The following is a 15,851-nucleotide window of genomic DNA, read 5'->3' as shown; positions in this document are numbered from 1 at the left end:
CTCATTGGCTGAGACATTGGCTCCTGCTACTGTCAAAGTACATGTGCATGCGCGCGCCCCCTTAAACACACACTGCACCGGTATGCCGCACCCCCCCCCCCCCCCCGCTCCCTTCAAACAGGTGTTTGACTGACAGCAGCAGGAGCTTATGTGAAAGCAGAAAGTGAGGGAACAGTGCTGAAGTGGGGACATGGAACCAGGTATGTGTTTAGAACCCGGAGTGTAGGACATGCAGTGGTGTGTTTTTTTACCTTAATGCAGAGAATACATTAAAGGTGAGAAATGTATAGACTTTAGAACCACTTTCATTGTAACAAACATACAGTGTATCATGCAGAAGACCCAGCAGCACCAACCTTTTCCTGTTTTTCTCTATAGAAACTATACAGTTGTGGATGTGGCCAAAGGTCAGGTGGAGGTACGAGGCTTGAGCTGTCCTGGGCTTAAGATGTGTAGCCAGCTGAAAGTACAGAACATGCTGTGGATCGCCACTGAGGTGTGAACTTATAAAGATGTAGAATCCCAGGGGTGACAGATATTAGCTGTTCCATCACAATACATATTGAAGTAGTGTTCTAGAAGGCTGAGGGCATCACACTAGTTTGGGCTTTATTCCACACAGAAAGCCAACATGTAGATATCTACAGGTTGTATGTGCGCCTAACTGGACAGCTGTCTACTTTTTCCATTCCATCTATTATTTTTCACAAATCCTGACCCACGAAACGTTTCAGTCTTAAGTGGAATGAATCCTTTATGGACTTTACAAACCAGTGTGGCGCCCTCACCCTTCTAAAACTTTCGTGATCCCTGATATATACCGAGGGGAAAGTAATTATTTAATCCCCTGCAGAATTTGTAACTTTGCCCACTTACAAAGAAATGAAGGGCCTATAATATTTATCATTGGTGTGTTATAAATAATAGAGACAGAATATCAACTAAAAATCCAGAAAAAATCCACGATACAAATGTTATATATGGCGTTGCAGTTCATTGAGTATTTGATCCCCTACCAACCAACAATAATTCTGGCTCCCACAGATAGGCTACAGTAGGTGTTCATGTGGTACACAGATTAGTCCTGTCAATGTAAGCAGATGCTCTTAACGACAACTCGGTATGTGTATAAAAGACACCTGTCCACAGAATCTTTCTTCCATTCAAATCTCACCATCATGGGCAAGACCAAAGAGCTGTCAAAGGACATCAGGGACAAGATTGTAGACCTGCACAAGTCTGGAATTGGCTACAAGACAATCAGCAAGAAGCTTGGTCAGAAGAAGACAACTGTTGGCGCGATTATTTGCAAATGGTCTGGATGCTCTGGAGCTCCATGCAAGATTTCACTTAATGGGGTAAAGATGATCATGAGAAATGAGCTTGTGAATGATCTCAAGGTAGTTGGGACCACAGTCACCAAACAAACCATTGGTAACCCAATATACCGCCATGGATTGAAATCCTGCAGCGCCCGCAAGGTCCCCCTCCTCAAGAAGGCACATGTACAGGCCATCTGAAGTTTGCCAATGAACATCTAAATGATTCAGAGAAGGGTTTGGAGGAAGAAAAATACTGACTATGACCCTAAGAACACCATCCCTACAGTCAAGCACGGAGGTGTAAACATGATGCTTTGGGGCTGTTTCCCTGCTAAAGATACAGGCCGACTTTACTGCATTGAGGGGCCAATGAACGGGGCCATGAATTGTAAAATCTTGGATGAGAACCTTTCCTCAGAACACGAAGATGGGTCGTGGATGAGTCTTCCAGCAGGACAGTGACCCAAAACATACCTCCAAGGCAACAAAGGAGTAGCTCATGAAGAAGCACATTAAGGTCATGGAGTGGCCTAGCTAGCCTCCAGACTTCCGAGGGAGCTGAAACTTTGAGTTGCCAAGCAATAACCAAGAAACCTTAAGGCTTTAGAGAAGATCTGTAAAGAAGAGTGGATCAAAATCCCTCCTGAGATGTGTGCAAACCTGGTCACCAACTACAATAAATGTCTGACCTCAGTACTTGGTGGAGAAACCCTTGTTGGAAAGCACAAAGTCATATTTTGCTTGAGGATCAAATACTTATTTTACTCTATGAACTGCAACTAAATGTTAATTTGTGTCATTTATTTTTGGTCAATATTCTTTCTCTATCATTTAAAATACACCTATGATAGCAATTATAGACCCTTCATCTAAGTGGGCAAACTTACAAAATTTGCAGGGGATCAAATGAATATTTTCCCCACTGTATGTGTGTGTGTGTGTGTATGTATGTATGTATATTATGTATATGTGTGTGTGTGTGTATATATAATATATGTGTGTGTGTGTGTGTGTGTGTATATATATATATTAGAAAGTGAATAGTATTTAATTGTAGCGCTAAAGAATAAACACATATACATATGTGAGTGAATATTACAGAAATCAATCATACAAAAATAATGGAACTGTTAAGGTCCTAAAAATTGGTCCTAAAAAGGACCAATATGAGTCCGCCGCCAAATAGTGGCTAATCAAAAATGGAATACACTGGCACTGTCCGGCAGTGAGGGCATCAAAGGTAGTGCATCTTCAACCAAGAAACAGGGGAAGTATATCTACTCTTACCGAAACAGGTGGACTTGAATGTCAGCGACAACGAGTCATAAAGGCAAGGATGCCGAGGATCGGCAGATCAACGAGACTCCAAGGAACCGACGACCTCCAAACACGGCTCCGAGGGGTGTTGTAGACAGCCACCAAACCGGACCTCGGATGTTGAGAACACCAGGGCTAGAACTTAGGCACAGAAGGTTGAACTGGACCACAAAGGAACTCTCGTCCGGGAGTTTATGCAAAGAAAAAATGCCTCCATATGGTTATTTCTAACAACCAGCATACATAAATAGGAATAAAAAAATGTGATCACAGAGTAAAATGAGGGGCAATGTGAGAAGCAGGAAGCCAAGTCTGATGCATTTCGTCCCAAAGGACTTCAACTGGCGCATGCCCCAGTTCCAGCCCTGGTGTTCTCAACATCTGAGGTCTGGTTTGGTGGCTGTATACAACACCCTTTGGAGCCGTGTTTGGTGGTCCTTGGTTCCTTGGAGTCTCGTTGATCTGCCGATCCTCAGCATCCTTGCCTTTATGACTCGTTGTCGCTGACATTTGAGTGCACCTGTTGCGGTAAGAGTAGATATACTTCCCCTGTTTCTTGGTTGAAGATGCACTACCTTTGATGCCCTCACTGCCGGACAGTGCCAGTGTATTCCATCTTTGATTAGCCATTATTTGGTGTCGGACTCATATTGGTCCTTTTTAGGGCCATCACAGGCATTGGACTTCTCCACATTTCCATTATTTTTGTATGATTGATTTCTGTAATATTCACTCACATATGCATATGTGTTTATTCTTTAGCGCTACAATACCATTCACTTCCTAGCATTCTTGTCACATTGTTTATGTAGCAGCTTTTTCACTTTGTTTTAGAGTTAGTGCGGTAATATCTTTATTCACATATATACATTTGTGTATTTTATGGTTTGTATGGCATTCAACTCAAGGATTCTTCTAGGACCCTTTCACATGGGCAGTTTGCATTTCGATCAGCAGGGGATCTGCTCACAGATCCCTTGCTGATCGGTGCAGAGCGGGGACGGATGACACAACGTGCTGAGTTTCAGCAGAGTGGACATGAACAGAGCGTGCTCTGCTCTAGGGACAGTCGGGAGTAAACGGACTCTGGTGTCAGTTTACACCCAGCTGCCTCCGATCCAGGCTGCCCAAACGGAAGAGGATGCAGTTCTCCCATTTTTATTTTTTTAGCAGGCCTGATCCGGACCCAGAGGGAGTCAGGTGTAAACAGGAACAAGTCAGTTTACACCCACTGGTCCATAGGAAAGGCTATGATTAAGCACTGTTTGTAGTGTGAAACGCGTCAGCTCCCCTGCACGTCCTGCTGTGTCATGTATTTCTGTTGATTTTTATTTAATAAAGGCGAAAATTATTCGGAGTGTGGCTGTCCAGGACTTTTCTCAAAACTTCATTGTTATAAGCATTGCCGGCACCTGTGGCTTCCAGCCTGGAGGAGAGGTCTGTTCCTGATTGACCTTCCTAGAGCGGTGATATTTCTCTCTCTGGTCCATAGGAAAGCATGGACAACCCAATCAAGTCCACCTAAAAAACCTGGCATGGACCTGATTGGATTGCCCGCGTGAAAGGGCCCTTAAAGGGAAATCAAAGTGTTCCATTTTTCCAAAATGAGAGGAATATTGGGCTGAATATTGAATAAAAAATAAAAAAACAATTGTTTAAATAAATGTACAGTAATTAAAGCGTGTCTGATTTTTATGTTAAAACCCACTACGTAGGATCAGAAGATATCTATCTACAGTCTGCAGGGCATGTGCCCATTGAGTGCCCCCCAAAGAGAGCTTGACACACCAGCAATGGTAACCTGCTTCCTGACTGCGTTTGTGGCAAAGGTCAGTGTACTGAGGGTGGCAATAGCATACAAACAGGGACTTCTCTAATTTAATTTTTATGTTTTACTGCCTATATTTTTATTCATTCATACAAATCAGTATTAATGCATAACAAACACATTTCAAATGTATTGAACTAGAATCAGTGACCTATTTATGGGGATATATACAGTGGGCAAAATAATTATTTGATCCCCTGCAGATTTTGTAAAATTGCTCACACACAAAGAAATGAAGGGTCTATAATTTTTATCATAGGTGTATTTTAAATGATAAAGACAGAGTATCAACCAAAAAAACAGAAAAAAAAAACACATGATACAGTTGTTATAAATTAAGTTGCAGTTCAGTAAGTATTTGACCCCCAGGCAAAACATGACTTGGTGGAGAAACTCTTGTTGGCAAGCGGAAGAAACTACATTTCTTGTAGTTAGTTATCAGGTTTGCACACATCTCAGGAAGGGATTTTGGTCCACTCTTCTTTTCAGATCTTCTCTAAATCCTTAAAGGGGTTGTAAACCCTCCGTGTTTTTTTATGCATTAAGGTGAAAAAACACCTGGCAGTCACCGGCCCCCCAGCCCCCCCGTTTTACTTACCTGAGCCCCTTCATCTCCTCGGTGGGGATGTGCTGTCCCGGCTCTTGATTGGATAGATTGATAGCAGCGCAGCCATTGGCGCCCGCTGATGTCAATCAAATCCAATGACGCGGGCGCCGGGGGGCAGGGCCGAGTCCGGCATTCATGTCTGTGGATGCAAATGCTGGACTCGGGAGTGCGCCCGCAAGGTAACCCCCTCGGGAGAGCGCTTCTCCTAAGGGGTTATCTGATGCGGGGAGGAGCCGCAAGAGCCGCCGGGGGGACCCCAGAAGAGGATGTTTGGGGCCACTCTGTGCAAAATGAGCTGCACAGTGGAGGTAAGTATATGTTTGTTATTTAAAAAAAATAAAAAATGATCCTTTACAATCACTTTAAGGTTTCTTGGCTGTCGCTTGGCAACTCAAAGTTACAGCTCCCTCCATAAATTTTCTGTAGGATTAAGTTCCGTAGACAGGCTAGGCCACTCCATGACCTTAATGTGCTTCTTCTTGAGCCACTCCTTTGTTGCCTTGGCAGTATGTTTTGGGTCAATGTCATGCTGGAAGACCCATCCATGACCCATCTTCAGTGTTCTGGCTGAGGGAAGAAGGTTCTCATCCAAGATTTTACAATACATGGCCCCGCCCATTGGTCCCTCAATATGGAAAAATTGGCCTGTACTTTTTGCAGAGAAACAGCCCCAAAGCATGTTTCCACCTCTGTGCTTGACTGTAGGGATGGTGTTCTTACATGGCGAGTCGAGTTAATGCCAAAGAGCTCAATTCTGGTCTCATCTGACCACAGCATTTTCTCCTAATCTTTCTCTGAACCGTTTAGCTGTTTATTGGTAAGCTTCAGACGGACCTGTATATGCGCCTCCTTAAGGAGGGGACCCTGTGGGCACTGCAGGATTTCAATCCATGCCGACGTATTGTGTTACCAATAATTTGTTTGGCGACTGTGCTTCCAACTGCCTTGAGATCATTCACAAGCTCCTCCCGTGTAGTTCTAGTCTGATCCCTCACTTTTCCCATGATCATCCTCACCCCATGAGGAGAAATCTTGCATGGAGCTCCAGACTGAGGGCGATTAATGGTTATTCTGTTTTTCTTCCATTTGTAAATAATCGCTCCAACAGTTGTCTCCTTCTCACCAAGGTTCTTGCTCATGGTCTTGTAGCCCATTCCAGCCTTGTGCAGGTCTACAATCTTGTCCCTGATGTCCTTTGACAGCCCTTTGGTCTTGCCCATGATGGTGAGCTTTAAATGGAAGAAAGAGATTCTGTGGACAGGTGTCTTTTATACACATAATTTGTTGTTAGGAGCACCTTTTTATATAGACAGGACTAATCTTTGTACCACATGAGCACCTACTGTAGCCAGTCTGTTGGAGCCAGAATTATGGTTGGTTGGTAGGCGATCAAATACTTATTTTACTCACTGAACTGCAATTCAATTTATAGCATTTGTATCATGTGTTTTTTTCTGGATTTTTGGTTGATATTCTGTCTCTATCATTTAAAATACACCTATGACCAAAATTATAGACCCTTCATTTCTTTGTAAGTGGGCAAACTTATAAAATCTGCAGAGGATTAAATCATTGTTTTCCCCACTGTATTGAATGGATTGTGTAGGTATACCTGCATTCTACATAGTTGGTGGTACATCTTAGGAAAATTTAGGTCATATTGTAACGTGTGGTCAGTTACAGCAGTGAAAAGATTCGCTAATTCTACTCTTAAAGTTCTGCTTTAACCCAAATTAGTCTACCTCTCCATATGCTTCAACAAGACGCTGACTGTCTATTGTGTTTATTTCTACCTGCAGAGCTCCTGTTTAGTGTTTGCTGGTCTTGCGGACAGCTTGGTCTCGATCTTTCCAGTATCCAGCGGTATCCCAAGCGCTGATTGCTCCTATATCTGTTCACGCACCGCCAACCGCACTTTATTCAAGATTGGTGATGAAGATCCAAGACAAAATCCATATCCTGTGCTGACAATGGAGGTCTCTAATGGAGGCTCTGAGGTGTGGTACAGCAATGGGCCTGGCATCCTCATAGTGGAACTCTCATCTCTGAAACTGACCAAAAGGCTGGAACCTTATACCGCACCATCTTTCGTTATCTCAATGGCAACCAGCACAGACTGCAACGGAGAAGACACAGTTTGGTGCTTAGATGATAAAACCAACACTTTAGTTATGTATCATGCTGCTGACTACCAACTCTGTGCTCGATATTTCTGTGGTGACTGTAGCCCCTTAAGGGACATGTTTACTTTAAAGGCTACTTCAGAACTGGCACCAGTCACCTTGCCAGAAACAAACTGTGACAGGCAATGCCAATCCGAAGTTGACATCATCTACAGCCAAGATCGAGGAGTGCAGCTCTTAAGCCACCAAGATTCCCTCACCGACTATTGTTCTCTGTCGTCATCTTCCTCTGTACCTCGAGGAACAGCTAAGTCCTCCTCCAGCCTGCCCAGTACTCCAGTGAGTTACAACAGCACGCTTTTCTCCACAGACAGCGAAGAGCTTGAACTATCACGGGAACAAAGGCCCAGGATTCCTAGCGAAAGCTGGGGAACAAAAGCTCCACCTACAGAGGAGGAGAAAGTACTTTTGCAGGCGGTACGGGTCCTGGCCGTTAAGGATTTGCTTTGGGTTCCCAGGTGAGCTTTGCTTTAAAAAAAACATTGAAATATAATAGACCAATCCAACCTTTCTCAACCTTTTTACCTCAGAGAAACCCTTGAAATAATGTTCAGGTCTTCAGTCGTTGGGAGAAAACACCCCTTATATTGGTGGTGAATGGGAAGAATGCCCCCTTCTACAGTGGAGGTCACATAATAATGCATATCAGGTCTAGCATGCATCCTTTTATGCATGTCTTCACCTCTGAGTGTACACATATCTTCAGTCATATTAGAGTAGTGGTGTAGTGTCTCACATATTATCATTACTTATAGAGATATGCCAGGGTCCCATGGATGGAGGAGGTGGAATGGGTGGTCAGAATGCTCATTTAAAAAGCAGCTAGCTCTGCCAAGTGGTGTTGGCCTCAAAACGAATTAAAAAACATTAAATGGAAAGGGGCAATTAGCCAAAGCTCAAGGAACCCCTGACAGCATCTGGAGAGGAACCCTGGTTGAGAATAGCTGGCCTGATTTTAGGACTAAATAATCCTGAGGTGGTGACCCAACAGGAGGACATCTCAAAAACAACAAAAAAATTTCTCTTCCTAAATTAGTAGTGTTATTGATTATAGAACTGAACAGAAAAGTGGCCATTTACCTTTTTTACAAAGGCATCGAGGCCAGATCAAATTCAGGTGATCTGTTTTATGGAGTTTGCATTCTATCCCTGTATTAGCATAGATTTACGGTGGTCTGTCTGCTCCAAACATATCATTTTAAAATCATTGGCACCAGGGCCAGGCTGAGGGAGGGGTAAGCAGGAGAGGTGGCTGCCTTGGGCACACAGAACAAGAAGGACCTGCAACCTATGGTGCTGAAGGGATTCACAGCTGGTGGGGCACACCTTGGCCTTTTCACATTGGGTACTACAAGACCCAGTGCCGCCCCCAAGATGTATGAGCATAGTTGTCATCCCTTCTGGCATAAATCCCCCATCACCCTTCCTAACACAAATCACTCCTCCCAAATCCCCCTAAATTACCCTTCCTAGGACCCCCCCCCCCCCAATCACTACCAGCACAAATCCCCCCCACACACACGCACACACATTTCCCTTCCTAGAACAAATCTAACCCCCACCAACCCTAGAATTCCCCTCTTCCAGCACAATTTCCCCTCCTAGCACATATCTCCCCCTCCCCCATCATCCCTACCAGCACAATTCCTCCCCCCAAATCACCCTTCCTAACACTTAATCCCCACAAAAAGTTTCCCCTCCTAGCACAAATGCTCCCCTCCCAAATAACCCCTTCCAGAACACCCCCCCAAAAAATCCCCCCTCCCCTCCTAGCTCTGCCCCCCCCCCCCCCCAATCTTCCCACAGTACAAATCCCCCCCCCCCCCCATTCACCCCCACAATTTTTCCTTCTAGAACAAATCTTACCCCCCACCAACACCCCCCCCCCTCCCATTTTTGCTCATTCTTCTTTGCAAAATAGCCCAAGCTCTGTCAGATTGGATGGAGAGTATCTGTGAACAGCAATTTTCAAGTCTTGTCACAGACTCTCAATTGGATTTAGGTCTGGACTTTGACTGGGCCATTCTAACACATGAATATGCTTTGATCTAAACCATTCCATTGTAGCTCTGGCTGTATGTTTAGGGTCGTTGTCCTGCTGGAAGGTGAACCTCCACCCCAGTCTCAAATCTTTTGCAGACTCTAATGCCGTGTACACACGGGCGGACTTTTCGACCAGACTGGTCTGACGGAACGAATCCGTCGGACAATCCGACAGTGTGTGGGCTTCATTGGACCTTCAGCGGACATTTTCTGTTGAAAATCAGACGGACTTTAGATTTAGAACATGTTTCAAATCTTTCCGACGGACTCAAGTCCAATCAAAAAATCAGTTAGTCTGTATGCTAGTCTGACGGACAAAAAACAACACAAGGACAGCTTTTGGCTACTGGCTATGAACTTCCTTATTCTAGTCCCTTCGTACGTCATTACGTTCAAACGAACGGACTTTCGAACGGACTCCATTCGTGTGTGGGCAAGTCCGTCGTAACTACGTCGAAAGTCCGTCGAAAAGACCGTCGGACGTTTGATGCTGAAAAGTCCGCCCGTGTGTACACAGCATAACAGGTTTTCTTCTAATGCCGCGTACACACGACCGGACTTTCAGGCAGAAAAGGTCCGACGGAATCATTCCATCGGATATTTTGATCGTGTGTGGGTCTCATCGGACTTTCTCTTTCGAAAATTCTGACGGACCTAGAAATAGAACTTGTTTTAAATCTTTCCGACAGAATCAATTCCTATCGGGAAAACCGCTCGTCTGTATGCTATTCCGACGGACCAAAAACGACGCAAGGGCAGCTACTGGCTATTGACCTTCCTTATTCTAGTCCCGTTGTACGTCTAAACAATCGGACTTTGGTGTGATCGTGTGTAGGCAAGTCCGTTTCAGTGGAACTCCGTCGGCAAAACCGTCAGACTTTATTCTGATGGAAAAACCGGTCGTGTGTACGCGGCATAAGATTGCCCTGTATTTGGCTCCATCCATCTTCCCATCAACTCTGACCAGTTTCCCTGTCCCTGCTTAAGAAAAGCATCCCCACAGCATGATGCTGCCACCGCCATGTTTCACGGTGGGGATGGTATGTTCAGGGTGCAGTGTTAGTTTTCTGCCATACATACCGTTTTGCTTTTTATGGCAAAAAGTTCAATTTTGGTCTCATCTGACCAGAGCACTTTCTTCCATATGTTTGCTGTGTCCCCCACATGGCTTCTCACAAACGGGACTTCTTATGGCTTTCTTCTTGCCACTCTTCCATAAAGACCAGATTTGTGGAGAGCACAACTAATAGTTGTCCTGTGGACAGATTCTCCCACCTGAGCTGTGGATCTCTGCAGCTCCTCCAGAGTTACCATGGACCTCTTGGCTCTTCTCTGATGAATGCTCTCCTTGCCCGGCCTGTCAGTTTAGGTGGACGGCCATGTCTTGGTAGGTTTGCAGTTGTGCCATACTCTTTCCATTTTCTGATGATGGATTGAATAGTGCTCTGGGAGATGTTCAAAGGTTGAAAATTTTTTTTATTCTTTGGTATACATCTCTCATTCAAAGTCCCCAAACAAACTCCCCCCTTGTTGTTGGAACCCATAAAAGCAATACTGTGTTTTATATCCCACATGCTTACTTTATATAGTGATTGGCCTCATTCAAAGTCCCGCCGACCAAACTTTCTCTCTTCTTTGTTTAAACTTGGGATGGAGGCCAATTACTTATGCTGCCTTGGACCACATCATTCTCTCTCGCCAATTTTTTTTTATAACCTAACCCTGCTTTAACCTTCTCTGCAACTTTATCCCTGACCTGTCTGGTGTGTTCCTTGGCCTTCATGATGCTGTTTGTTCACTAAGGTTCTCTAACAAACCTCTGAGGGCTTCACAGAACAGCTGCATTTATACTGAGATTAAATTAAACACAGGGGGACTCTATTTACTAATTAGTTGACTTCTGAAGGCAATTGGTTCCACTAGATTTTAGTTAGGGGTATCAGAGTAAAGGGGACTGTAAAAGTAAATATACATAAACTGTCATGCAATACAAACAACTATGAGCATTTTTTTTTATGCCAGAGGATCTGGGATTTTTTCTGCCCTTAGTGTGCATGGACCCTAACAGTACTCAGCCTTAGTAAATAGGTAGGAAGGCATAAAAATGTACAAATAGGTGTTTTCCCCAGGCCTACAAACACACCACTCAGTGCCTGGACACGATACTGTTCTGAATATAGACAAAATATATATATAGAAAATAAAAAATATAGTATATCTATACATATAAATAAAACCCAATCTGCAATAAGGTATGATGCCCAAAGGCAGAAAAAGCAGCCGTTTAAAAAATCTCTAAATACAATATACTATGCAGTGTTAAAAATAATCTAAAAACAGACTAAATCTAACACTAAACAGCGCTGATGTTGAGCAAACTAAAATAAACATGTGGCCAACTACACATGCAAAAATAATCGTAAATGAGAAAAGTGATGTAGAGTTCAGAGAGCAGTTCATAAAAGCATTCATCAGGTGATGATGGAAACAATTCCTCAACGTGCACCTTCCACCGATCACTCCAAATTCCACCCTGTGCGAACACACACAGGGGGTTAAACTCACCAGAGCTAGAAAGCAATGAAGCATCCAAAAGAACAACTATTCATGCCACCAGCTACTTGTTAACACCACTCCAGAGGAATCTCGGATGTTCAAGGCTCACAATAAGTCAAAAAACAAAGAGAGAGGCGCACATAGCGTAATCCTGTTTATTGACTATAAATCCCTTACAACACATATACACACCCCCCTTCAATAAATATACGTACCTCAATGTTCATCATAAACTTGCAATCAATCAAGCAGGTAGTAAGGAGCGTTTTACTTCACCACAATGAGCCAGTACTGCTAGCCAGGAACCGTCATCCACTTCCTGGTTGTGTAGCTGGCTGTGGTGGAGCGCACACGTCACTTCCTACGTTGCGTAAGCCACGCACTGATGCGTTTCGTCATATTCTGACTTCGACAGAGGGTGTGTCAAAGTCCCTCTGTCCCCCACAAAGGAAACTGGTCACCCGGGGGCCGACGGTGCAGCCTAGTAACTGGGGAGGCTATTAGCCAGTATATATAATGCATACATACATATGTGTAAAAATATCAATTCAGGTAGCCTGCTGTATGTTAGGATAGATTAGTAGTTCCTCCAAATCCCCCATAAAGAGTGTTAAAGGTGACCAGATGCTCGAGAGAAGGTAATAAGGCTTCACTTATTAGAGCGAGTGTATAATATTTTAGGGGGAGGCATAACGGGTCTATTAATAAATGCGGGCAGTTAAGAAGAAATCAATAATAGCCAAAAGAAATATAGATATACATAGATGTATATGTATCCATACACCGCTTACCCCATATGGTCAGGCATAATAGGAAGGATGCAGATATAATGTTGCAATTAATAGGATGAGAAGTCGCTGGGTTCTATTAAAAGATAATTTGATATATGCAGAGCGTTGCGGGAGCACCAAAATATTCTTCTGGTAAAAGGTGAAAGATTACAAAACTGTTTGTAGAGCCTCGGGGAGACATGTCCAAAATATAAAGAAAATGATCAGATCTGAACTGTACACAGCTCTGAGTGTTTTTATTACCTGTATTGTTTCAGACGTGGAGGTGACATCATAATCATAGGACTGGAGAAGGAGTGTGGAGGACAGAGAGGACGGGTGATTGCTGTATTGCAGCCTGGGGATCTGGCAAAAGACGGGTAAGAAACTTCGGCAGTACAACAGAATTAAAAAGAAATGGAATTAAACTTCCTGTAGAGCCAGCTTCTTTGAAGGCGATTTTTGCCTTGGTTACAAAAGATGGCACCATATCCCATCAGGCCTGACCCATTGCTAATATTGTTCCATGACATTTCCCACCTTGATCAGATCCTATAAGTTTGCATACTCCCAAATCTCTTAAACACGGCAAAAAGCCTAATTCCATGTCTTTGGAAGCAGGACTGGTGTCATTCATTACTAGACTGGGAAAAAAAACAAGCAGAGGTCATTAAAGTGATCATAACCTCTTGGTGCCGACAGTACGCAAATATGTGGCCTCTCGGCGGGTGGGCCTTGACGCTGAGCGACCGCATATTTGTGTAACAGAATGTAAATACAGTTGTGCGTAGAGCGCGCGCCTTGCGTGCTCCTGGCACAGTTACGGGCGGATTCACTGTGTTGATGAGGAAATCGAGCGATTTTCTTTCTTTCCACCCTTGATGGAAGGAACGAAAATCTAATCGTCCAGTACCCAGTTATATTCTGTACATTTCAGAAAGAATCCAGGCCTTTCTTATGCAATCTACTGAGCTGGCCAGAACCACCTCTGGAGGGAGTCTATTCCACATTTTCACAGCTCTTACTGTAAAGAAACCTTTCCGTATTTGAAGATGAAATCTTTTCCTCTGGACATAAAAAGTGCCCCCTTGTCCTCTTTGACCATAAAGTGAATAACTCAACACCAAGTTCACTGTATGGACCCCTTATATATTTATACATGGAGATCATATCCCCCTTAATCTCCTCTTCTCAAGAGAGAATAAATTCAGTTCCTCTAATCTTTCCTCATAGCTGAGCTCCTCCATGCCTCTTATCAGTTTGGTTGCCCTTCTCTGCACTTTCTCCAGTTCCCTGATATCTTTTTGAGAACTGGTGCCCAAAACTGAACTGCATATTCCAGATGAGGTCTTACTAATGATTTGTACAGGGGGGCAAAATTATATCTCTCTCTCTGGAGTCCATACTTCTTCTAATACAAGAAAGGACTTTGCTTGCTTTGGAAACCGCAGCTTGGCATTGCATGCTATTATTGAGCTTATGATCTACCAAAACCCCCAGATCCTTCTCCACCATTGATTCCCCCAGATGCTTCTCCACCATTGATTCCCCCAGATGCCTCTCCACCATTGATTCCCCCAGATGCTTCTCCACCATTGATTCCCCCAGATGCTTCTCCACCATTGATTCCCCCAGATCCTTCTCCAACATTGATTCCCCCAGATCCTTCCCCACCATTGATTTCCCCAGATCCTTCCCCACCATTGATTCCCCCAGATCCTTCTCCACCATTGATTCCCCCAGATCCTTCTCCACCATTGATTCCCCCAGATCCTTCTCCACCATTGATTCCCCCAGATCCTTCTCCACCATTGATTCCCCCAGATCCTTCTCCACCATTGATTCCCCCAGATCCTTCTCCACCATTGATTCCCCCAGATCCTTCTCCACCATTGATTTCCCCCAGATCCTTCTCCACCATTGATTCCCCCAGATCCTTCTCCACCATTGATTTCCCCAGAACCTTCTCCACCATTGATTCCCCCAGATCCTTCTCCACTACAGATTCCCCCAGTTGTACTCCCCCTAGTATGTATGGTGAATGCATATTCTTAGCCCCCAAGTGCATAACTTTACATTTATCAACATTAAATCTCATCTGCTACTTAGTTGTCCAATTAGACAGAGCATTGAGGTCGGCTTGTAAATTGGAGACATCCTGTAAGGACGTTATTCCCACTGCATAGCTTGGTGTCATCTGCAAAGACAGAAATGTTACCTTTAATCCCAGACCCAATATCATTTATAAAGATATTAAAAAGTAAGGGTTCCAGCACTGAACCTTGGGGTACTGATAACCTTAGACCATTCAGAGTAAGAATCATTTTGCTTTCTTTGTTGTAAACAGATATGTGATGGGTCTGTGCTCTGCCTTCCAGGGTCTGTATAGAAGCTGCTGTCGTGTCCAAGGATTCCGTGGTGTGCTGCCTGCAGAGTGACACCCTGGGCTGGATCCTGTCAGTCTGGAGAGGATGGGGGGCTGCGGAGTTTGACATTTTCTATAATTCAGCTGATGAACTCCGGAGGCTGGAGACCTGCATGAGAAAGAGGAGATAGCACAGTGGTGGCGATGTGAACTCGCATATGACAGCTTCCTCCGCTTTTCACATCTCTAATGAACCCCCTCGTGGAGTTGTCATCCCGGATGAAGACCTAGGAACGGCGTGGAGGAAAGTGATCTCTATGAAGCCTTTCATGAAGCAAAAGTGAGGCTTGGAGGAAGATAACTGCAGAGTATCACAAGCTGTTTCTTCCAGCAGTCTTGTGGAACAGAAGATGCAATAACTGCAGCGGCATTTAAGGACAACACTAAAATGCGGTATAAATGCAATATATAGGCACAGAGCAGACAACTGCTTACAATGGAGGTATGCAAATAAAGGTTGCCTGATGGTAACTGTCCTCAGGGGTGTCAGGTTTTAGATTGGACAGTTTGATGTCCAAGAACTTAGAGTAATAGAGTATTTATTGTATGCACTAGCTGTGCTAGATTGCAAAGCTGTAAGATTTATATACTGGTTTTGCAAACTAAAGCTGCAGAACATAAAGAACAATACTGTAAACTCCCTGCCCAGGTCCGTACCATACGTAGCAAGAGCTTCATTTCCATCTTGTCAGCTCTTCTCATTCTCTTCTCCCCCCAGATCTGCAACTCCTGGCAGCTTGTAGTGCACTTTCAGCAATGAGCTTTAATGGGTGTACATGTTCAACGTGCTGCCGACTTTA

General features: G+C 44.1%; 1 protein-coding gene across 4 annotated transcripts in view; it reads left to right on the top strand.

Moving 5' to 3' along the window:
• Positions 1-15,522, top strand: part of LRRK1 (leucine rich repeat kinase 1) — a 261,637-nt gene extending 246,115 nt beyond the window's left edge. For all 4 annotated transcript variants that reach the window (XM_073618358.1, XM_073618359.1, XM_073618360.1 and 1 more), the window contains 5 exons: positions 379-496; positions 4,355-4,468; positions 6,874-7,715; positions 12,905-13,006; positions 15,005-15,522. In XM_073618358.1, the coding sequence (XP_073474459.1) occupies positions 379-496; positions 4,355-4,468; positions 6,874-7,715; positions 12,905-13,006; positions 15,005-15,182 (1,354 nt within the window). In that variant the 3' untranslated portion in view covers positions 15,183-15,522. The remainder of the gene's footprint in view (positions 1-378; positions 497-4,354; positions 4,469-6,873; positions 7,716-12,904; positions 13,007-15,004) is intronic.
• Positions 15,523-15,851: the final 329 nt, after the last annotated feature.

The sequence above is a fragment of the Aquarana catesbeiana genome, linkage group LG03 (genome assembly GCF_042186555.1).
Source record: "Aquarana catesbeiana isolate 2022-GZ linkage group LG03, ASM4218655v1, whole genome shotgun sequence".
Lineage (NCBI taxonomy): Eukaryota > Metazoa > Chordata > Amphibia > Anura > Ranidae > Aquarana > Aquarana catesbeiana.
Note: the sequence above shows the minus strand (reverse complement) of the source record. Positions and strands in the feature narration are given on the sequence as shown.